At 45.3% G+C, this 24,734-nt stretch overlaps 1 protein-coding gene across 2 annotated transcripts in view; it reads left to right on the forward strand.

Annotated features, from left to right (window-relative positions):
* Positions 1–13,645: 13,645 nt before the first annotated feature.
* Positions 13,646–24,734, forward strand: part of neurl1aa (neuralized E3 ubiquitin protein ligase 1Aa) — a 45,867-nt gene continuing 34,778 nt past the window's right edge. For both annotated transcript variants that reach the window (XM_030733309.1, XM_030733316.1), the window contains exon 1: positions 13,646–13,866. In XM_030733309.1, coding sequence (XP_030589169.1) covers positions 13,833–13,866 — 34 coding nt within the window. In that variant the 5' untranslated portion in view covers positions 13,646–13,832. The remainder of the gene's footprint in view (positions 13,867–24,734) is intronic.

Raw genomic sequence — 24,734 nt, forward strand, 5'->3', positions numbered from 1 at the left:
ATGGGAGCACTTTATTCCACTGATGGTGGCGATATAAGTAAGTACTCACATGTGAATACAAGTCTGAAGTGGAGCACATGACTCGATTTGTCGCTCATCACCTCTTTGAGGGCGCACAGTGCTATTAAAACACACAGATGCTGCGTAAAAATCATTTTATATGTGCGCACAAAGAGGGATCTCCCCACGGCCGGCTGCTCTGCAGAGCTGCTGTGGTGTATCTGATGGGATAATCTGCGTGTTGTGCTATGGCCCATGTGAGGAAAGGATTACATATTTATTTGGGGAGTTTTCGTCCCGCCTTTACCATCTGTCAGCAGTGGTGTGGCTGTGAGACATTTACCAGAGCTTTATAGTGGGATGAGAGGATGAGTGTGGCTGTGAGAGAGATGGTGCTCGGGTGATAGAGAGAAAAAGGACAGAGGCATAGAAACTGGCATATACCAGGATCTGGCCATAAACCTCTAAAGCATAAAACCACCTGCACTTTCAGAAGCACCACGATCCCCTGTGACATCTGCTGTGGAGTTTTATTCAGGCAGTAAAAAGTTGGGGGCTTTTCAGTGAAGTCTAACATAGCGTGGAGACTTTTCCCATACTCTGAAGGTAGGTCTCTCCATAGATCCTCTTTTTAGTCCCAGGGTGATTAAGAGCCAACTCACTGCTAATGTCATAATCCACATCCCTGTCACCTACACTATAGCTGCGGCTTGGTGTGTGGTCGGTTCTCCTGGCCAGCCCTGCCAGCCTTCGGGAGGTGTGTGTGTGTGTGTGTGTGTGTGTGTGTGTGTGTCCTACACATTCATCGGTACTTTCACCTCCGCTGACCTTTCCTGGAACGCAAACACCTCAATGATCACCTTCACTTCCTGAGAGTGCTCAGAACAGCCTGGTGACCCTTTAATGCTCCTCCACAGAGAGCACGCTGACATGTTGTATCACAGGAGCTTCACTGAAGCAGAGAGGAGGCTTCAGCAGATCATCCACACAGCTCAGAAGATCATCAGCTGCTCTCTGCCTTCCTTTCAGGACCTCCTGCTACCTCCACAGAGACAGAAACTTTTAAAGGACCTGTCACAGCCTGGTTCTGACAGCCTGGTTCTGACAGCGATGTGGGAAAAACAGACCCAGAAACAGCTTCTTCATAAATGCCATGACAACATCCAACCTCACCACCTCCTCTTCCTTTTCCTGCAGTAACTTCTCTCCTGTGTAAAATTACAGCCAAGTTCAGTACTTGCTTAATGAGCAGTATCTTAAATTATTAAATACTCTGTGTAATAGAAGAACAACTTTTATTGTCACATGCAGTGAAATTTAACCCATCACACACACAGCACAGCAGCCAGAAAGCACCCAGGGAGGCCTTGCTCAAGGGCCCACAGGGGTGCTGATGCGAGTGGACTGCCTCATCACATATCTTGTGTATCCCTGATTTTAGTAGTTTAAGTATATGGTACTTTTATATTTACTGTGTAAATGACATGTCTGTATTTTCTCTTTGGATAGCTCATCATACATTGTACACTGACAATAAAAAGCTTTCAATTCAAACTCTGACTGTTAAAGATGGTGCGTCTGCTCACTTCATGTGAGGCTCCGTCATTAAGTCAGATTAGCCTGCACTGATCACAATCACAACTTTAAAGCTGCACATCTCAATTTGTTAGCAGCCTGTAAGTGCTGTATGTTGCCACGTATGAAATATATTTGAGACCTTTGGTTATTTATGTATCTTTATGTAAAATCAACAGTTATTTCATCGTTTGCACCCAGAAAACTCAGGCTGAGATAGAGCTCTGCCCTTCTGCAGCCTCTCGTATGCCTTCTTCACGATGTTACTGTGAGCTGAAAGGTCCTAAAATTATGTGCCATTATGTGTGACACCGTTAACATGTTCTTATTCACATTTTAAATGCAACTTTAATGCTAATATAAGTATAATATAATGTATTCACAGTCATGCTTCTAAGTCTTGAGCTGGGGATGCGACCCTTTTCCCATGACCTCGCACGCCTGAGGACATGAGGTCTGCAGTGGGTGGGTGCGTGCTCACATCTCTCGGTACATCTCACCGCTGATATTCAGCCTCACCAGCAGCCTACCCGTGGGTCAAATGTGCTGCTTGGTTTCTTGTAAGGAGCGGCTGCAGGAAAGCAAAGAGGAAATGGAAAGAAGAAATTATCATGTGTCTTATGACTGTTCCTGAAAACGTCTGATTAGATACCACAAGACTGGTGGAGCAGCCAGAAACGGAGGATGGCTCTGGGATCTGTGTTGGTGCATCAACGCTTTGTGTCAGTGAAAAACAATCGTGTGAACTTCTGAACTTTTCTGACCCAGAACAGTTTCTCTGCTTTCAGATGTTTGTGTTTCATGATCTGCTCTTTTTTTGGCTGAATATCAGGAACCTTGAATCGAGCTGCTATTGACAACTTTACTCTGTTTTCATTGTGCAGTCAACATTTACTTATTATGATTGTTCTGACTTTAAAGAAACAGGGAAATTTGTCCTGCTGCTGCAAAAATTCTTAATTCTGTGGCTCCGGATCGTCCTATCATGGAATCTCTGCTGCTTTTAAGATCAGGCTTAAAGCTTATAGGTCAGGCTGGGTCAGGTGACTCCCAGTCTTATGCTGCTATAGGCTTAGACTGCTGTGGCACTTTACTCACACTGTCACTACATGACACTGAGCTTTTCCCTCTGCGTACCTGTGCTCTCCTCTTTCCCTGATCCCACCCAGTCACAGCAGTGGCTGCCCCTCCCTGAGCCTGAGGTTTCTTCCTGTTAAAAGGAGTTCTTCCTTCCTACTTTCTCCTAGCTCTTGCTCATAGACAATCATCTGATTGGTGGTGTCTTTACAATATGAAGCACCTTGAGGCAGCTGCTGTTGTGATTTGGTGATATGTCAATTAAAATAAATTGATCAGATAACTAATAACAGGGTGAGGCTGGCTCCTTGGTTTGTGATCACATAGATGCTCTTTGATTAGGACTGGTGTGTAATTTATGTCACCCTCAGACCTAACTGGAGAGGGCTGACCCAGTGCACGACCCCTGCAGATTGCTTTTTTAATGGCTCAGGTGTATGTTAGGAGCTCCTGTCATGGTGCAGAAATTCAGCCTTAAAACATAATAATAATAACCCTGATTTGCAGCTAATACTGGTGGCTCGGCTCATCCAAATTATGAAAAAATAAAGTATTCTCATTTATCTCAAGTATTATGCAGATAGTTTAGGTTTTGCCTTTAAAGCTGATCTTATTTATACTGAGACAAAAGAGGAGCAGAGAGGTGCTGCCAGCTGTTCAGTACACGTCTTAACCAGCCTGCAGGGTTCTTTAGCCATTTATCTCTATTGTAATCCATTTAAATGAATCATGAAATTATTCATATTAACAACAACACAATGAAGAGTCTTTAAAAGAATTCTGGCTTGCTTTCATTTTTGTTACTGCAAGAATTCTTTAAAATTATTGTTTTTGGCACCGAGCTAAAGACTTCCAGCTGCTCACATTAAAACGTCCGGAGGAATCTCAGATTATTAATTTGGCTCTGAGAAATGGAGCTTTGACTCAGCTCCAGATGCAGTTTCTTCTACCTCAGGTCCAAATGCAGAGTCATTATCTTTAGAACGGCTCTGACTAAATGTTTGTTTCAACTAATCTTCCTTTACATTCGCTTGAACTGGTTTTTACAGCATTATTATGGTATGAATTGACAGCATGTTACTGAAATAACTGGAGCATTTATTTATGCAGCCTCTGATGGCTGTGGAGATGCTCACACTGAGGTCACTTTTTATTTAAAGCAATGTAAATATTTTTTGTAGCTTTCAGGAAAATTATTGTTCATATTGTTAAAACATGAACTTGTCTAAATAAACTACAGGAGTCAGTTTAGTAAAGTCAGGTGACCAGATGTCAGGAAATATCACAGCTATGATTTGCATCTTTTGATCATTCGTGTTGCTGTTGCATGTGTACTGCAGCTCTCTTTTAAGACAGCCGAATCAGTCAAATTATCAGCGCGTCTGCGACCTCGACATCGCCCTGTTTTTGTTTCATAACGTTTATGTTCTCACCATTGCTTACTTTCTAAAAAGTTATTGTATGGATTTTTATACACAGGTAACTCAATCTTCTCCGTGCACATTTCCCAGCTAGTTATGAATCCTCCGCAGGTCATATCTGAAACCTGAGCGTGTTTTCCTCAGACTCGCTGTGGCACATCCAGCTCCCTCTTTCCATGACTTTGAGATTCTTCTCTCCCCTCAAGCTTCCAAATCTCATCTGGATCCTGTGACTCGTCTTTCCATCCAGGCTGAGAGCAGAGCATGAGACATCTTCATGTGTTTTTCTTTCTTGCTGGAAATACAGCGATCCTCAGGTCTGAGCTGTGGGAACAAGAGGAAAACATGGCCTAAAAAAGTAGCTCAATCTGCTTATCTCTGTTATGGTCCCACATGAGAAGAGGAACAGATTAGCCCCAGGTAATATCTTTGGTGGCCTCTCCTGTGTCTAATTAAAAGGCTATCGTTTTAGTAAGCACACACAGAGCAGAGATGGAGGTGATTTGACTCAGAGCTGTGCCAGCTCTATGGGACAGTCACAACACTTTCAAGAGCTCTGTTTTCTTTTGATCTTATTTCAGCTCCTTGAGGATCCAAAGGCAGCAGAAAAGCCTAGCGAGAGGAGACTTACACAGGTTATAAATGTGATAAATGGGAGGAACGATAAAGCGGGAGCAGCATAAATGGATAAAAGAGAGCCCCTGTAATCTGTCTCAGTGTCAGGAAGTATAATTTCCAAACGTGACATGAGTTAGTGAATGCCAAGAGGGATACACTGTGCTGATTCACAGAGGGTATGGTTTGGAAAACCACTAAACCAGCAGGCCCACTGATTGATGGTGCCGAAAATCCATGCAAACGCATTCATATGTTTCCTCGTGCAGCAGCTGTCCCGTATTAATCTAATGTAATTAACAATAAACACCCCATCATGATCGGAATTGCAATTTAAAAGTCTCGGGGATCTGCTCTGGGAGGAATTACAACCACATGTCCTCCTGCCCGTAAGCGAGCTGCAAGAAACGAGTGTGCTTAGAAAATCTTATTGTTTTGCTTTTTTTTGGAGGGGGGGGGGGGGCTTTAGTATAGAAATGACAGATTGGTGCATCACCTCTGTGAACACTAAAAGATCCTAACAGTTCAGTTTAAATGATTTACCTTCACAGAAGAGCTCACCTGGGAGCTTAGCCTGACTCTGGCAACAGTAAATGAAGACCTCCAGAGTTTGCTGAGCTCACCACATCATATCTGAGTGATTAAATCACAGAAAGCAGTCACCACGCACTCCTGGAGGCCACTGCTATCAGCCAGAAACGGTTCAGCACACAAATTCCACATTAAGACCTCAAAATGTTATTTTTACATCTTCTTTTCACATGTAACACGATGCTATGAAGAGATGCTGGAGCGGCTTGTGTCTGATGAACTCAGCCAAGCCTGCTAACCCCAGCTAAGCTAAGCTAACTGCTTTACCAAACAGGCATGAGTGCTGTCTGGATCACTGGTTTATTTCTGCTGTACTGTATTTCTGCAGAGTTGGTTTGATATATCAGACGCGGCCTCATTTCTGCTAGCATGTTAGCGCTAATGTGGTTTAAGGTGAAGGCCTCCATCCTTCCCTGCTGATTAGCATTTAGCTCAAAGGTCTGGCTTCTGGGTTTTCCTTTAAGTTGTCACCAGTCTGTTTGTAATACCGGACATACAAAGCAGCATATACTCATAGCAGCATATTAAATTACTGGCTCAGTTTATCATTCTGATCTTTTGACAGCTTCAGCCATACCCAGCTGAAACCATCACTCCTCACCAGCACATTTTGGGCCGGGTTATCAGGCTCAGGAAGTATTTTCAGATCCTCGGCACCTGAGACAATGAGGCGTTTCTCTGCAACGATCCAGCCCAAGGCCAAGCAGCTCTGAGAGATATTAAAGCAGAGTGACAGATCTAATTATCACCTCCCCACTTCTTCTGCTCCTACTCTGATGAAAAGTACTACATTACAGCAGACATCCTATGCCCTCAAACTAACTTTCACCTTTGCTAATAACTAAGAGTGTAGTTATCTGGAATACCTGCTGAGGGCATGTCTCAGAATAGAGAGAAAGAGCTTTGCAACAAGGCTGAATTTATGAAAGGAAGAGACTGTCATTATCCCAGTTCTTGCTGCAGTGACTGTGCAAATGCCCCCCACCTGCTATCTCTCACCTTTCCCCCTCTGTTTCACAATTTCTCATTTTCTCTTACATGGTGATCAAAATGTCACTTTTCACAAAGGTTTAGACGGTGTCGCGGCTCTGCAAAGTTTCCCCTCCTGTCTCCTTTATTGTATCCTGTTCCCGAGCGCGCTAAAGCCTTCACTGATACTCATATTGCATATGGCCCCCACTGAATGGGAGGTTTTGTTTGCGCACACGTGCCGTGCAGCAGACAATACCGGCTGCAGGAGAGCCACTCTGCTGACCTCCCTGCCACTTGGCATCTGCTGCCAGATTCCCTTTCACTCCCATACAGATGACTTAGAAAGCGGCGGCGGGCCCTGCTCTGCTAGCAGGATGTGAGCTCGCAGCACTACACCTCCTGTCGTCTCCCCACTCGGCTACTGTGAGCTGGATAGTGGGCTGTGAGTGTGTTTGTGTGTCCTCGTGCGCTCACATCCCTGTAAGTAGTATGTAATTCCTTTCGAATAGGGGTTGCCATGGAAACCTCGTTGAGGTCTGGTCTCCAGCTGCCGTTAAAGACCGAGGCACTCCGGGACGTGTGGTCACGGGGCCGGTTAATCATCAGCCACCGTATCAGATCTGCGGCCACATTAGTGCCGATGGCTGCAGCATGAACGCGGGAGACTGCATTTCATTTCTCACTCAACACTATGAAGCATAATAACAGTAATAAACACCCTTAAAGTGCTCAGCAGCCTGAAGCATGGCTCAGTTTGGGACAAAGCACGGGGTGGCCTGTGTGGAGGGTTTTGACCTCCACAGCTGTGTGGGGTCAGTCAGCTGCTCACCTCTGAAACATGGAGTCACTGAACTGAAGCACGTTTGTGCTCTTTGTGCCTTCTGGAGCATTTTTAATGGAATCGTTTACAGTTCAGGTGAGAGTTCTAGTATTTTATTAGACATGTGTTAGCACACTTTATGGAAGCTAACCAAGCTCCTGATAGCTCATAGCACTCCACGCTCTGGTGGTCACACAGCGGCCTGTGACAGCAAGGCTTCAAACTGCAGGAACCACAAACCAGTGTGTGTCTTCACGGTGACTCCATCTTTTACATACGGTCTAGACTTCATGCAAAGTGCAGCAAGCTGCAAACTCAACACTTGCTGTGTTTTGTCTGTGTATTCAGGCGGTGTGAGTGCCTTCTCTTCATGTCGTACCACACTGATTACAGGATGTTCACAGAGCTCGATCAGAGTGCTCCTCATGCAGCCTAAACACTTAGAGGAGGAGTCGTAGCTTGAGAGGGATTTAGGCAACTCTCAGAGTAACTCTGAGCAAGAAGGGAACAAAAACTTTTACCTCAATGAGGCGATATGGTTGACCTGCTTACTGAGAATACGTTTGTCTTATAATCACATTCATTTCTGGCATCATTGCATTGGCTGGGAGATGTAATGAGATCAGCCACAAATATTATCCCCGCACCATCTAATCTACTGTTTCATTAACTCGTTCAGAGGTACTTCTTCCACCTTTTTCTCCTCCTTCCTGAAGCAGAGGAAAGTCTCAGGCCTCTAATGAAGCTCTCCTTCCTACTCCTACAAGTTCTTCACCTAAGGAGCTCTCTGAGATGCTCAGTGAGTAATTTATTTTAAATCAGGGGTTAGAAAACATCATGACTCTAAAGCTGGAAGCACCCAGAAACCACAGAGAGTGGCAACTTCAGGGTGAGGGATTAAAGCAACTACCAATGAAAGTGAAGAATACACGTGATTGACATGTGACCTGTAGTTAGAGGGTTACCTAGGCAACCGGAGCTCGGATTGCCCACGAGCGGACGGTCGTCGTGAGTCACTGTCGTGTGGACGAAGGCTTTTCTCTGAATTTTGCCTCTCGGAGCAGCTGTTTGTAACGAGGAGCTCTATGAATGTGACCCCAGGGCTCTTTGGGGGTCAAACCATCTGTTAGAGGACTCCCTGTTTGTCCTGTGGAACGCCGGCTGCATGTTCGGGCTCATTTTTCCGCTGCATGAATGAATGCAGCTGGGACAAACCTCCTGATGGTGGAAAGAATCTAAAGTACATTATTATTTTGCACAGTATTATATATGATAACAAATGTACAGTTATGTCTCATCACTGAAAGCCTTTCTTATGAGACCTTCACAGCAGGATTTAACATGTGAGCCTTTTACAGCATCTGAAATATGATCTGCTGCCTTTTATCAAATAGCTCAGATAGCAAGTCGTGGTTTTTCCAAGTCTCTGCTCTGACCTGGAAGGCGAAGTCCTTCCTGTGTTTATTGGAAAGACACACACATGTACACTGCAAATGATTCGGTGGTTGCAGCTAGCATAGGCAGGAGAAGGCAACAAGCCAGGACTGAAGAGATCTTCATTGGGCTACTCTCTCTGAAATGTGCATTCATCACAGACTCTATATGAAATATGGACGTCACCCATTTTATCCCATTTTGAAACCTTTCAGCCATCAACATGTAGGTTTGTCACTCCAAACGTCAAAGGCACTGGACTCATCCAATATTGACTTGTCAGAGGGTAATTTATGATCTTTTGTACTCTAAATGGGACCATAAATGACTAAATTCACATCATGTTGGTTTAAATAAGACCTGAAAGGAGAAAAGGAGACCATAAACTCATCAGTGAGTGTTTACTGAGGTATTAAATCATGTGGGAGATTTACGTCCACTTTGTTTGCAACTAGAGGAGCTACTGGTCATTAAAAGAAATGCAGGTTTAAAAAACCCATCAATGCCATTATTTTATTAACCATCTGTGGTGTTAATGCTCATAAAGTACACAAACATCAGTAATTTCTGAAGATCCAGAGACAGAGTCAGGAAGGTGTGAATATGGATTTGTATTTTGCTCCTGATTGACAGCTTCTGTCACTTCCTTCTGATACGACCACAGCTGCAAGACTTCGTTTGGTTCAGTAAACCTGAAAACTCGAATCTTTATGAATCTATGAATTCCAGGTCCTGCGGTGTTTTGCAGTCAGCAGATTATCCCACCTTTGTTGGGTGGTTGTTTGCACAGATAAGCAAAGGTGTGTGTCGAGTTAGTGCTCATGTGTTAAAGCAAAGGTGCAGAAATCCATCCCAGTAGCAGCGTTTCCTGTTGGTTAGAAACAAGATCCTTCTAAAGTGAAGCTCTGAGTATTCAGTGTTATTCAAAGGCAGACCAAACCTAAACAAGTGTTAATGAGGCCTGAGGAGTTCGTCAGGGATGTTCTTTTATGCAAAGAAAACACAAATGGGATTAATGGTTGCAGCCTGTCAGACAGGCAGTGTATGGGCTGTACGCACTGTCCTGTCTGATACCAGCTAAACTGCAGCAAACCGTGAATCACCACATTATCTGAGGAACTTATGTAATGCAATTTCATGTACAGACTCTCAGAGATGCTCGTCAGTGTTGCAGACAGGACTGCGGGCCAAAGGAGGCTCTCTTTCTAAAGGTTAGGGCTGAGCAGCGGCTGCTTTATTAAAACAGGAAGAGCGAGGTACTGTACAAAGGAAGGATGTTCTAGCCAAGCACTCATGTATAGCACCAGTGTCAGGCAAGGTGAGGAAGTGCACTTTTCTTCAGGCCTTTCCTCTGGCCTGTATCTGCAAGGTTACACGACACGGCGGTCTGATGTTTCTTCCTGAACGTCATCCGGCCGGCCCCGAGCCCCGCTCCTCTCACAGCCGTGTCCCTCGCGTGACAAATAGCTCTTATACCTTAGTGCAATGATGTCATCCCTCGGGAAACTTTTAAAACTCAGCAGACTTGTGGGTGTTACTTTTATTGCTCCACCAACACCACTCATCGCAGTGAAATTCAGTCGTTTTCTGTTAACCTGATTTAAGCACCGATGAAAGCAGGAGGCTCCTTGGAAGCAGTTTTCCTTTAGCCGAGGTCTTCTTTAAAATCCTGAATCCAGATTTTTGCGATTGTCAGCAGAGGTGATACATGAAACCAAATGTGGTTGGCCTCTCATTGTGCTCTCCAGCAACTGTCTTTACCTCAAATGTGCACACCATGTGTGCGTCTCATTTAGAAAACTAAAGCTTGAGGTTGAGGTCCTGATTTCATTTTGATGAACCGCCCGGGCAGGCCTTAGTATTTGTTATGGTTACGTGGTGGTAATCATTAAGAATGATGGGGAAATGGGGACATGTAAATATTATTACCTTCAGGATTTAGAGAGTAATCTTTTAAACATAAACAACGATGCACAGACAGTCGTTTTTCTCTTAGTGAGCCGGCAGCACAGCATCCATCCATGTCCGCTGTTTCACCAACTTATTTCCTTTTCTTGATAAAATTATTATTTTCCTTAAATAATCTTTAAAATTTTTGCTTAAATTTTACACATTAATACAGATCATTTCCATATAAACAGCTGGACTCTGAATAGCATCATCACAGTGACAGCAATGAGAGCGTCTCTCAGTCTCTGACAGCAGTCTGAGCACTTCTCTGTTTATTCTAATTAGAAATTATTCTGCAGTTTTTTAAATGTTTTTTAACATTTATGGGTTTTCTTTACATTAGAGAGGAGCTGTTTGGGGTTAGGGTTACAGTACTAAGAGTTGTACTTGTACCTGAATGCATCCCAGCTGTCATGGGGCGAGAGGCGGGGTCATGCTCACATTCACACCTATTGCCACCAATTAACCTAACCCCACCCATCTCTCTGGATTGTGGGAGGAGCATGAAGTAACTGGAGAGAACCCATACAAGCAAGGGGAGAACATACAAACTCCCCAGACTGGATTCAAACCCCAAACCTTCCTACTGTGAGGCAGCAGTACTAACCCCTGAACCACCATGCTGCCTGAATATATCACTTCTTCTAGTTTCAGAGTGGTAAAACCCTTTGGAAAATTCACTGCTTCTACACCAGTGCAAAGGCCGGGAACACTGCTCAGGCTCTTTGATAAGAAAATGAGATTCCCAGCAAGCTTCCCCATTCTAAGGAAGCTTATTTTCTCTGAATGGTGTCTGAGCTCAGCCTCTGAGACAGGCCAAGGGGCTCAGAGGAGAGCAGCTACTCCACCAAATCAAAGGGGGCCACTTGAGGTGCCTCCTGGATGTCTGGGTGAGGAGTTTTGGGCCTGTCAGACTGGGGAAATCAGAGCGTCTCTGCTTAGACTGCTGACCCCGCGACCAAGACACAGATCTGCAGAATAATAATGCATTCGGCTTATATAGCACTTTTCAAGGTACTCAAAGACGCTTTACAATTTCATGCACTATTCATTCACAATAGTGCATGAATACTTGGTGGTGGTTTTTCCTGCCCTGGGGCAGTCTGACTGAAGCACGGCTGCCAATTCGCGCCTACGGCCCCACCGACCACATTCACACTTAGGCAATGTGGGTTAAGTGTCTTGCCCAGGGACACAATGACAGCATGCACTCAGATGGGGACTTGAATCAGCGACCCTCCAGTTGCAAGGTGAGCACCTACCCACTGCGCCACAGCCGTCAGGGTCAAATGATCTGGGCAAAGGATACAAACAGCTGGTCTAGCAATAATGTTTGTCTGTACGCTATATTTTTGACAGTTTCCACCTTCAAATCCTCCTCCTCTGTGACAGCTCTACAGCCTTGAGCTCACAGACAGCTGGGCCTCTCGTCCCCATCACTGAGATTAGAAAAATCCCATATAAATGGAAATTTTGACTTTCACCTAATTAAAATTGTAAAAATTACACAGCAGAAACTCTGAAAAAAATTTGCTTCAACTCTACAAATTTTGATGCAGCTGAAATGAAGCTGCATCCATTTAAATCAGGCAATGTGCTAGAAGTGGCAGTGGGCCGCCTTTTAATTATAGATGCAGCCACCCCCGGGGTGGAAAGGGTTAATGGGTAAATCCAAGATACCCCTGAATGATGAATCCATGATGGCATTCATAGATCTCATTTACCTCACCCTGTCCTGCCTTTATCTACACGCCTTCAGGCTCAGAGTAAACCCTGCTCCCTGAGACTGAGGGCTGTGAGGTCACCATGGACAGGTGATGACAGCTGAAGTCAGAGGACTGACTCTTGAGGGGTCACCCAGTCCGTCTGCCAGGGGCCTGAGGTACATAAGGAAGCATGGAAGGTGAAAGACTGAGTGCTGAGAGTGAAGAATGTGGCCACTTGCTCTGTGAGCTTCTAGACCCATACTTAGCCTCAGACTTGTATCTCTTTTTTATTTTTAAACTATGAAAAGTGGAACGATAGGCCGCAGGCTGCTTTTATTATCTACTTCATTTGTTTACCAAACCTGTCAGACACCACAGGGCTCCCTGCGGTGAATTAAGGGTGACTGGGACAGTTGTTGTACCATTTCTTTAAAAATAGCCCATGTCACTCACCTGTGTGAGGGAGAATGAAGGTTATATTATATTATAAATGGACGGGTTTTTATGCAATGCTTTCTACTCTACAGGCCTTATTCACACAAGCACTTCTTTCTACACCTGAGTGCTTTCCCAAGAATACTCCGTCATGCAGACTGGAGCAGCTGGGAATCAAACCACCACCTTCCAGTTAGCAGATTACCTGTGTTGCCTCCTATGCATCCCCTCTGTATAAAGTGACCAAAGCCCCATTCTTGAGAAGCTGGGACAGCAGAGGTTCCCACAGGTTGAGCCTACAGTGTGAACGTATGTCATAGCATTTTGCATGTGCATCGTTTCCAGATCATTATTAGAAATAAGGCTTCGTGCTCATTTTTGATCAACATTGTTGCTGCACCTATTAAAGTCAGTCCACATTCACACCTCCGGTACCATCATGGCACAGCTGCCACCTTCATTCAGTGAATGACACAGAAGCCCACCTGAGAGGAGACTGCATCAATCAGTCAAGGTCAGGATTACTAATATCCTGCTCACAAAGCACGTGAACACTTTGTGGTTGGTTAGTGTGCGCACATGCACAGTTTAGGTTAGGCCCAGTGCTGATTTCCTGAGAGGTGGATCTTTGGGGGCATTAGTGAAGCCTTTTAGCCACACAGTCCAAAACCAGGAGAGACATGATGTGAACACATGGCCTCATCAAAGGTTTATGCAAATTACTATGTGGCATTTTTTTTTCCTCATCTCAAAAACTGGCCTCCTCTGCCTCCTCAGGGTTAACTTCCTGTTTGATGCTTGCCCCGCCCACCTGCGCCGTGTCACACCAATGAGGACAAATTTCATTATGAGGTTAAAAGCTTGGTTTTCCTTTTCCCTCATCAGGTGAGGAAATAAGCCTGCGTGCCCCCCCGGCCCATACATGGCCGCTGTGTGCGGCAGTGACAGCGTTAACGTCGCCCATGCTCCAGTCTCCACCTTCTATGTAAATGACAGCGTGAGTGAGTGGGACCCGAGGCGGAGAGAGCTCTTAGTGAATGAGGCGGAGGGGGGTGTGTGTGTGTGCGCTCACAATAATAAGGAGGTGTGGGTTCGCTTTCCAGTGTTTGCATGTACTGGAGCGGAGCAGCGATAGGCTACCTTTTGGATGCAATTATGTCACGAGCGCTGGGCTGTGCCACGAGAGCATCTGAATAATCCATCCCGGCGGTCCGCGCGCAGCACAGGAATAAAGCGATGGGTGGCCAGATAACGCGAACTGCCTTTTACGGTAAGGACGGGACGTTTCTCCGCTGTGCTCTGTGATATGGAAGTCAGTCAGGATTCATGCTCTAATATTCTTTGTTCAGGTTTGTCAGCCTCTGTTATCAGGTCCCATATTTGCCTCTCCAGCCTGTTCTTTGCTCACAGTTACGTCACTCCTGTAATTAGAATAGGGGTCTGGAGACGCGCAGCTGTGCCCACAGATTAACAAACAGGATGTCCCCGGCTCCTGCGCACTAACCTGCCGCCTGTACAGCGTTAGATCGCAGGGAGGTGTTCAGGAGCAGGTTAGTTGGAGGGGTGGAAAGTTGTGGGGTTTCCCTCTGCTGCGCGCTGTGCTTTCCCCTCATTACTGTACAGAGCGCGCAGCTGCGCCTCCCCAAATCAATGAACCGTTTTTACTATCTTATTGTCCCGTGTGCGAGACTGAGGTCCCAGCAGGGGCGTGCCCAGGGGTGGGGTACGGGGTGGCCTCAGGCCCCCTTCTACTCCACTATATTTGAAAGCAAATATTTGACCTTAAAGCTTTAGTTTTAAAGCATAAATGCTCAGATATAATGCTGGATTCTTCTAGATAAAGCCACAGCTGTGACTGTGTACCCTGGCATCCAAATACACTTTAAGTAGCTGGTTTCCTGTGCCCCATGCACCTCCCTATTTAAAACCAATCCTGTGACACCTCCCTCCCCCTCACAGGGTGGTTACTGTCTATAAGCACAATGCACAGGCCTGCTGAATTTCAGTAAAGTGTGATGTGGTGCAGCGCTCCATCAAGCAGCCCGGGCACCTTTCACTCTGTTCATAAACAGTGGAGCTTCTGTGGAGGCAGAATGTAGGCCAGCTCCAGCCTCGCATGCTATGACACAGATCTTTGAACAACAATAAGATGACAGGCACAGCCCCCCCAACTATAGCAAAAACAAAACAAAAAATGAGGAAGTGAACATTTCTCGTCTTTGCAGAATGATTTTGTGTGTGTGTGTGTGTGTGTGTGTGTGTGTGTGTGAGATCCTGTGGGGGTTAAGCTGTGTCCCTGCTCCTGCAGCCTCTTCTGGTTTTGACCACCTGATTGTTCTAATTAAAGCCCCAAGATTAATCCAATTACTTAAAGAGGGACAAGCTAAGACAGCAGGAAGAGCTCCTTTTGTCTGGGATCAAGGTCACACCTCACAATTAGGTTCTGCTTGTTGTGGTTAGTACACAGCATTACCTCATGTTAGCAACTGTAGCACAGCCTGTGACACACAAAAGGCAGATACAGATATACCACCTGCTGTTGTTGCTAAATACTTACAGTATGTACATTTACACATCCTCACCCTCTTAAAATAATGGCCTAAGTCATTTTTAATGGAAGTTTTATTTTTGCCTAAATCATATTTTCACTGTTTATTCAGTTTTTTGTCTTTTCTGAAAAAAATGACTCAGGCTGTTATTCTCAGAGTGGTGACGATGGGGGAAGTTGTTTTTTTATTACATACAACTTTAATAATAATCATATAATTCTGACCCAGTTATATGTAGATATATCCACGTGCATCTGTGTATAACATGTATATGAGTGCAGAGTGAATGCTGCACTCATCATGTTTATCTTTCAAACATGATCTGAGCTCATTTACAGTCAAATATACAAATACAACAAATGTCTGTGTGTGTGTGTGGGGGGGGGGGGTCTGTGGCTCTGAATGTGAGCTAAAAACAGTGAGAGACGTTTCACAAAGCTCAGAGTATTTCTACAATGCTCAGCATACTTCTTCATTTTTACTTCACATTTTATTGTTTCTGTTCATAAAATCCCCTCCATGCTCCTCCATGCTCCTCTCTGTGCTCCTCCATGCTCCTCCATGCTCCTCTCTCTGCTCCTCTCTGTGCTCCTGTCTGTGCTCCTCTCTGCTTCTCTCTGTGCTCCTCTCTGCTCCTCTCTCTGCTCCTCTCTCTGCTCCTCTCTGTCCTCCTCTCTCTGTGCTCCTGTCTGTGCTCCTCTCTGCTCCTCTCTGCTCCTCTCTCTGCTCCTCTCTGCTCCTCTCTGTGCTCCTCTCTCTGCTCCTCTCTGTGCTCCTCTCTCTGCTCCTCTCTGTGCTCCTCTCTGCTCCTCTCTCTGCTCCTCTGTCTGTGCTCCTGTCTGTGCTCCTCTCTCTGCTCCTCTCTGTCCTCCTCTCTCTGTCCTCCTCTCTCTGTGCTCCTGTCTGTGCTCCTCTCTGCTCCTCTCTGCTCCTCTCTGTGCTCCTCTCTCTGCTCCTCTCTGCTCCTCTCTCTGCTCCTCTCTCTGCTCCTCTCTCTGTGCTCCTGTCTGTGCTCCTCTCTGCTCTCTCTGCTCCTCTCTCTGCTCCTCTCTCTGTGCTCCTGTCTGTGCTCCTCTCTCTGCTCCTCTCTCTGCTCCTCTCTCTGCTCCCCTCTCTGCTCCTCTCTCTGCTCCTCTCTGTGCTCCTCTGTGCTCCTCTCTGTGCTCCTCTTTCTGCTCCTCTCTCTGCTCCTCTCTCTGCTCCTCTCTGTGTTCCTCTCTCTGCTCCTCTCTCTGCTCCTCTCTGCTCCTCTCTCTGTGCTCCTGTCTGTGCTCCTCTCTGCTCCTCTCTCTGCTCCTCTCTCTGTGCTCCTGTCTGTGCTCCTCTCTGCTCCTCTCTGTGCTCCTCTCTCTGCTCCTCTCTGCTCCTCTCTCTGCTCCTCTCTGCTCCTCTCTCTGCTCCTCTCTGTGCTCCTCTCTGTGCTCCTCTCTGTGCTCCTGTCTGTGCTCCTCTCTCTGCTCCTCTCTGCTCCTCTCTGTGCTCCTCTCTCTGCTCCTCTCTGTGCTCCTCTCTGCTCCTCTCTCTGCTCCTCTGTCTGTGCTCCTCTCTCTGCTCCTCTCTCTGCTCCTCTCTGTGCTCCTCTCTGTCCTCCTCTCTCTGTGCTCCTGTCTGTGCTCCTCTCTGCTCCTCTCTCTGCTCCTCTGTCTGTGCTCCTCTCTCTGCTCCTCTCTGTGCTCCTCTCTGCTCCTCTCTCTGCTCCTCTGTCTGTGCTCCTCTCTCTGCTCCTCTCTGCTCCTCTCTGTGCTCCTCTCTCTGCTCCTCTCTGTGCTCCTCTCTGCTCCTCTCTCTGCTCCTCTGTCTGTGCTCCTCTCTCTGCTCCTCTCTCTGCTCCTCTCTGTGCTCCTCTCTGTCCTCCTCTCTCTGTGCTCCTCTCTGTCCTCCTCTCTCTGTGCTCCTGTCTGTGCTCCTCTCTGCTTGTTTGCAGTCATGTCTGCCTGGCTAGCAGGAACCTGCCAACATCAACAAACAGGCAGGAGTACGATAACTGAGGGTTATTTATTGATTGTTCATATCTTAAGGTTTAATCATAGACTGCATTAGAAAAAAAAGTGCACATAACCACTGTGACATCTTGTTTTGAGGCCTCCATTTTGGCTCTTTTGGCACCGCCATCTTTCTGGAGCCATCTCCTCATATGAAGGGGAGAGCGCGCTAAATGATCAGCTATTTTTTAGCTCACACAAACATGGGTTGCACCTCCTCTTTGATGCTAGGTAATACATAGAGGTAAAAAAAACTATAATTTTTCTTATCAAAACCTCACAGTAAGCTGTATTTTTGCCTGATACTTCAGTAAAATGTTGTAAAATGCACAAAAGCACAAACAGTCTCATTTCAGTGAGTTATTGACGCTAAGGTGAGCCCTAACAGCGGCTAGCTAGCAGCTAACACCTCGCAGCTAACAGCTACAGCTATGTGATTCTCAGTAGTGACAGCTGTTGAGAAGGGGGCGAATTTTAATAGATCTTTGAGCCTCAGAGGCTGCCACGTACTCATTACAGACAAGCTAAGGCAGCTCCAAAGCATTATGGGTAGCTGTGTCACATGAAATGAAGCGGTCTGCGTGGTCTTCACTGCTAACTTGCATTCATTAAACGTTTGCTAATCCCAACAGGAAGAGGAGAGGGTTACACTAAATTTCATTAAAGTACAACTGTTGCCATGGAGACCCATTGATAGAAAGTGCTTCTTTCTAAATTTGAAAAAGCAGCGATCATTTCTGGACCTTTGCAGTCTCTTCTGTTTGTGAGGCTTCTTGGAGAATGTAGTCAGATTAAAATCCAGCGTTGCTCCTTATTTGTCCTCAGTGTTTGCATGAGGACGGAGAGAGCTGCTGGGAGATGATCACGCTTTCCAAAATAGAATCTCTGCAGGCTGCTGCTCTCAGGTGTGAAGCGCCAGAGCACATCCTAACAGCGTTTGCTGAGTCGGTTGCGTAATTGAGTCTGCTGAGTGTGTGGGAGCTCCACTCCTGTGCTCCCGATTGACTGAAAGTGGGCCACTGTCTGCGGCTGATTCGACGCAGCGTCTGGCTGCATTCGATCTGAATTGGATTTTGTATCCGAATGCAAAGTTAATACTGAACGAGGCAGAAGCTATATCGCCAAGTGAAGATTCGTAACTTTTCCCAATTAGATTGGGTCTCAGTAATGTCACGGGATATGCCCCAGGTTATTGAATGCAGCAGCCACCACTGGAAATACTTCTGTTTTCTTCTTCCTCTATATTTTTCTCTGTGTCGGAGGATGAGGGCTAGAACGACTGCTTTAAGCAGGTCTGGGCTGTTGCTATGGAGTGACAGAAACACATGTCTCGGTCAGGTGGCATTGTGTGTATCACTGTCACACACACACAGTTGTTGTTTCCTCTAACTTCAGGCAGCACGCTGTGGGGCAGCAGCCTGTCACCTACATCGCCACACTGACCTCCTCACGCATTCACATGTGTGCAGCCAAATCGCGTGTGTGTGTGTGTGTGCGTGCGTGCGTGCATCGAACTCTTCAGCTTCATCCTCACGACAGGTCAGCTTCAAGGCAGCGCCCACACAATGACTTCCAGTCAGTACTCAATAGCATCTTGCTTGCTTTCAGTCAATACACACTGCATATCATTACGCCTCTCCACCAGCCTGCTCTCTTTCACTGCCAGAGAGGCATCATTGGACAGCATTGTGCTCCACTGTGTGATATTATTATTTATTGATTGCTGTTGTGTAATCCTTTCCGTGAAGAGAATGCAGTAAGACTAGTGGGCCGGAGTGGATAACGTCAGTCAGACTTCATCATGTCCACGTCTCACCTTTCACTACCAGGTCATGCTGATGTGAATTATTTAAGGCAGAGGCTCTCTACAGTAGTTTAGACTCTGGGCGGGGCTGTTGAGCACATTATGATAATGTGGAGCTTCTTTATTCTGAATATGATTCCAAGCGTTTCTCAAAGGCAGCCTGACAGCCGTCAGTGGTGGTCAGACACCCTGGGAGCATGGTCACAGTCCTGATTTTTGCAGGAGTTGTAACTGAGTCTTTAGATGAAGAAGTTGTCCTTCTAACAGCTGGTTTATTTCACCCAGACCTGGATCTTTTTGATTTGTCCCTATACCTCAGCAAACACCAGCAAAAATTCAGAGGTCAAAAACAGAACTCGAAAAGTAGCAGTCCAGCGTGAGGTTCCTGTATGCTGTGAAAATCCTGCCATCTTTGACTGCAGGATTTATATTAGCTTCCTGTGCTAATTACTGATTAATTTGATAAGAGTTAGTTAACCCTAACCCAGTTGTTGTTAGAACTTGTTAGACTTGGAGAAAGAAAATTATTTTATCTGTATTAACAAAAAACTCTAAAGTGGTCCCTGACACAGGTAGTCACTGCTCACTGTTTACACTGGCCCTATAACGATGATCAGCATACGTATAAATGATCCTGGTGAGCCGAAAGCTCCGGTTAAAGCTCATTTTTTTCCTATACTTGGATCTATATGATATCGATGTGGGTGGATATCCCTAATATGGTCATCCCAGTTCTGACTGACAGGTCCCACCCATCTGCTCTTCAGTTTACAAAGGCCAGCCAATCAGAACAAAGGTGGGTGGTCTCAAAGGGAGATGAACTAAAACAGCTTGTTTCAGACAGTGAAGGAACTGAGGGGCTGCACATGACCTAGTATCAGATAAAGAAGGATTATTCTGAACTGTGATGCAAAGCTACTCTAGTAGAGTCCAAGAACCAAAAACCATAGCTGAAAATACCCATATTATTATTTTTTTTATTATTTTAATCTTTGTCCCAAACAGATTATGGATATCATGTCAGGCTGAGTGCAACAAAGTGCTAGCTCCATCTCAGGTGCTTGTAAAAGAAAAAAACTGTGACGGGCTCACCTGTCAGTGCACCGAGACTGAACCAATAGATCTATCGTGATGTTACCCATCAGACCCTTTGGTTGCTACCAGTGATGTAATGCCTTCCTGGTACCTGCCCTCAGGTAGAGCAGCAGCCTCAGCTACTGTCAGTGCCACATGTTCTGCCTGTATCTGTCACAAGTGAGGACGCCTGAAGATGAGTGACGCGGTAAAATGCACCGCTCGTATGCTGTGAGATGATAATGTGTGTGATTAATCGTCACCATTATCGTGTGATTCATTTCACTGTTGCAGTTACATTAGGCTGAAATGCCATTTTGTCATGAGTCAGTGGGATTAAATGCATCATCCAGACACTGCTGTGTAAACATCATTAAGACGTTGTTTGTCATTGCCCTCCAGGCTTGTTGGTTGTGTTTTTAATGACATTGTCAATAGATCTGCAGAGAGACGCGTCTAAAAAAGCACTGGTGAGGTTTTGGTACAGATGAAGTGGATGCTATTTATCCTCCCAGAGTTGGTAATGTTTGCAGTTATCCAAGAAAACAAAGTGGAGCTAAACAGTTTGTTTTCTTAACAAATCATTGTGGTGAACGGGCCAAAGTACACCAGTACATTAACACTCATTTACTCCTAATAGCCACATAAATAAACAGTGATAAGCTTGAGTGGAAATGTAAACGTGTAGGAATCTGACATTACAGCCTACACCAGTCTGCACCTTTGTTATTCCCAAATTATTTAAAGGCTTAATGTGCACTCATAGATTCACAGGTGTGTGTGTGTGTGTGTGTGTGTGTGTGTGTGTGTGTGTGTGTGTGTGTGTGTGTGTGTGTGTGTGTGTGTGTGTTTCCTAGGATGAGCTTTAATCTGGACTTCACATGGCAACAAGTGCAGAGAGTGGGCTGTATGTGGGCTACCTGTGCTGTGTAAGCACTGATAGGCGGCTACGACTGAATGATACAGCCTCATCGTGTTTCCATGGTGCTAAAATTAGGCATATCCATGGAGATCTGGGTCAATGGCATATGCAAATATCAGTTGAGGTTTGTTTTAGTCTCTGTTGGAGATGGTCAGAGGCTCAGAACAGCAGAGAGACAAAGTTTGGATCACAGCAGAAAAGCGCTAACTCAATATGCTGCACATGGATACAAATCAGTGAAGCCTCCATATAGTCCTCATAATTTTATACAGTACAATCCTGGTTTATAATCTGTGGCAGGAAAAAGTCCCATCCCCTCAATGAAGGCAGACTGAAACGTTGTATCTTAATAAATTCTTGGTAAGGGTGGGGGTTATGTTTTATTGTTATATAGTCCACTACAGCTGATCTGTTACATTATGGCAGTGTTTCATTTGAATAGCTTTTACAGGTGCTTCTCAGGACAATGAGGTAATTACCCAGCAGATACTGAGCAAATATTTGAATAGTTTTCTGCACCTATAAATTTCAGTTATGGTGGGAAAGCACCTGATTGGGACTGCAACAACAAACTGGGTGCACACAGATGCAGCTAAACTCTTACCATCATCCACCTCCATGAAATGATGAGAGATGTTCATTGTGGTATGATAGGTAATAGCTGTGCTGAGGGATCGGCCCTATGCTGTTATTAATGGGATTAAAACCCCTCTACACTCCAGGGCAGAGGAATACAAGCTTTTCACCCTGTTTGTTCATAATAAGACATCCTTGACCTTTGGCAAAATGGCTCCTGTGAGCCTGTTAAAACTGCCTCTTCACTAATAACAAAGCTTAAAGCTGTGTGCACAAGAACAGGGTCGGCGGAGCTGTTAGACTGATGCTAACAGGAGTCATTTACATTGAGAGGTCACATCTTGGGCTCTGAGGACACGAGTACACTCCAGGATTTGTGTTCCTGAGGTAATTGGGCAGCTGAGATCAGCTCGAGGCAGCTTTGTTTTTCTGATATCTTCAGCAAACACAGAGCCTGTAACAAGACCTGTTACTGGATAAATAGTCGATGTTTGGTCAAATGTATTCAAAGTAAATGCAGCGCTTAAGTCATGTACTCTGGATGCAGTGGCCAATTTTGGGGGCATTTGCAGACAAGTTTCCTGAAGAGCAGATAAGTGGAATTGTTTATTTAGCCGCTCGGCAGGCTGTTCAAAGGTAAGCGATCCGTACGATCCCAAAATCAAGAGAGAACTTCCATGTTCATGTGCAGATATGTGTTTATAGAGGTTCCATATTCCTACTGTGTGCAGACTGTGGTCCTAAAACAAAGCGCCTGATTGGGTATGTGGACAGTGTCTGGGAGGACCTGGAGATTTACTGGCCTACAACAGCAGGCAGAAGCAGCTTAAATACAGTAAATACGGTGGCCTGGATGGGATTCGCCATTCGGAATCCCATCCAAGCCACGCATATAGACGCGTATCAGCTGAGCCATCAGCTGATGTGTGCCGGCACTGAGATGAGCCGATCTGACGGGATTATGGCTGAGCTTGACTTCGTGATGCTGCCCAAACTAATGCTTTGCATGTTATCTTGGAGAGACAGAAGCGCCACGAAGCACTTGAGCAGAGACACTTACCTCGTTTAATCTTGGTATCCGCTCAGAAGTTAAACCGGTTGTTAGCGTATGATTCACCATATCCAAAAAGAGAGCCACTGACCTACAAATACCTGCAGAGCTCATTTATTGTTAGTCAGTCTTTTGCAAAATAGCCCATTAAAGGAATGAAAGGGAGGTTTTTGCTGTGTTAACTGATACTCCCGTTTGTTTGAATGGAAAAAACAAGCAAAACTATAAATATAATTTCATTGTGTGTCAGTAAACAAAAGGCATCTGTTGTGCCCTCACCGATGCTGCAGCCGATCGAGACCTTTAGATGCCACGGGTTGCTAAGGAACATGAATTCACACGTAGCCCCTTCCCTCTGCAGCAGCTGTGCCTCTTTAGAGCCCGCTAATGCATTCAGCTCAAACTGCCGAGGACCACGTGCAGCACATTCAACAACTGCTCTTCTGTGGCGCTGCCTGAGACAAAAGGCCTCAACCATCTTCTGAGGTTAGGGGTGGGACTGAATGGTAGACACGGGGTCTAAAACTGTAGTCTTATTAAAGATAAACAGAGCGGAGCACAAAGACAGGATACGAGGCGTGCTGTTTTCTTTGACTGGATATGTGGACTCATCAGGACTCCACCGGACATCTGCCGCCGGCCTCGTGTTCGCTTTAATCGTTTCAGGCTCTGTTAAAATCAAGCAGCCCTCTGTGATGATGACAGTGGCTGTAGAGTCCAGAGCACCATAAAATGAATATTAACCATATTTTTCATTTGACATTTTCAATTACAGCCAGCTTTTTTTTGTAATGAGGCGTCTGCTGAGGGATGGAATGAAATTTCTGTTTGCTTTTAAACACCATAATAGACGCAGAATCCCACTTTACATTTAATGTAGTTGATTGATGGATTACATTTTCTTTTTCCCATCGGTGGGTAGCCAGACGCTTTTGTGTTGGAATATTTCCTGCCCTGCTGAATGGAGTTTGGTGGGGAAAAGCTGAGACGTTCCGCGTAAACATCAGGATTTGCTGATGTTTATACTGATGTATCAATCTCTCAGACTTGAGGAGATGGGATTTCTTTCTAGACAGCAAATCATACCAAGAGAAACTATGAAAGAAGAGACAGACACACCAATTTCTCTGCTGACAGTAGCCTGAGTAGTCCATAATGAAACATGCAGTGCTTTGAGTCAGTGATAGGACTCTCAATGCATCTCTTATCCTACAAGCACAGTTGATATTGCTTTGAATTATTGCTTTGAGAGGATACAAATGCAGTTTTTCTGGATAGAGCTGGTCAGGTGAGGAAAATGCTAATCACTAAATGAAGGTGGGTACATGAGGAAGATAGATGATGCCCTCTAACCACAAAAGACTCCAATATAGAAACTTCTGGAAATCATTTAACATGAACGGTAATGTATCAGATAGTCAAGTTTCGAGGATTCTCTCCTTCAAAGCCAAAAACTTCCACTGCAGAATACTAATTTAGTCATTTTAATCTGGCAGTTAGTGGCCATGGAAAATCTGTGAAAATTGCTCCAGTTCATGTTTCTAGCAGCTTCTCAAGTGCTTCGGTCATACTCCTCTTAGCCACTCAGACTCCATTCAGGCACTCCTGCTGCCCATGCATTTAATTACCAAGTCCGTCACGCCTACTTCTGCAAGTCTTCTTCAACACAGGCAGGCAGCCATCGAGCTGCTGGGTTCGGGGTTGAAGCACATGACTGTGTGTGATATTTAGTCTTGCTAGGAGCTTGTGATGGAACTATTTGGTTTGTTATTGGGCTGGAAGAATTATGCCTTAATATCAGTGTTAATTGGGTCAAATAATGTATATGTAATATGTTCAAACAGCATCGTACTGCTGGCAGGCACGTGGCTTCTGCTGAGAGTTTGTGGTCACAGATGCCCAACAGAACGTCTCACGGGCGACGTGGAGCGTCTGATACGGCCATTAGATTTCAAAATGGCTGTTTGTCTGGGAACAGCTCGTTATGTGAGGAACTGAAGAGCATCATTTATCTTGGACATGTGTTTCTGAAGATTTTCAGCCTGCAGGCCCAGTGTGATTATTGCTGATTAGCTTATTACTCTTCTACTCACAAATAATCAACAAAGAACCAAATCCTAGAGGATATTTTCATATCTGATGTCATTTTCTCTGATAACATTTTGAATTAAAAACACCAG

The sequence above is a fragment of the Archocentrus centrarchus genome, chromosome 1, assembly GCF_007364275.1.
Source record: "Archocentrus centrarchus isolate MPI-CPG fArcCen1 chromosome 1, fArcCen1, whole genome shotgun sequence".
In the NCBI taxonomy this organism is placed as follows: Eukaryota; Metazoa; Chordata; class Actinopteri; order Cichliformes; family Cichlidae; genus Archocentrus; species Archocentrus centrarchus.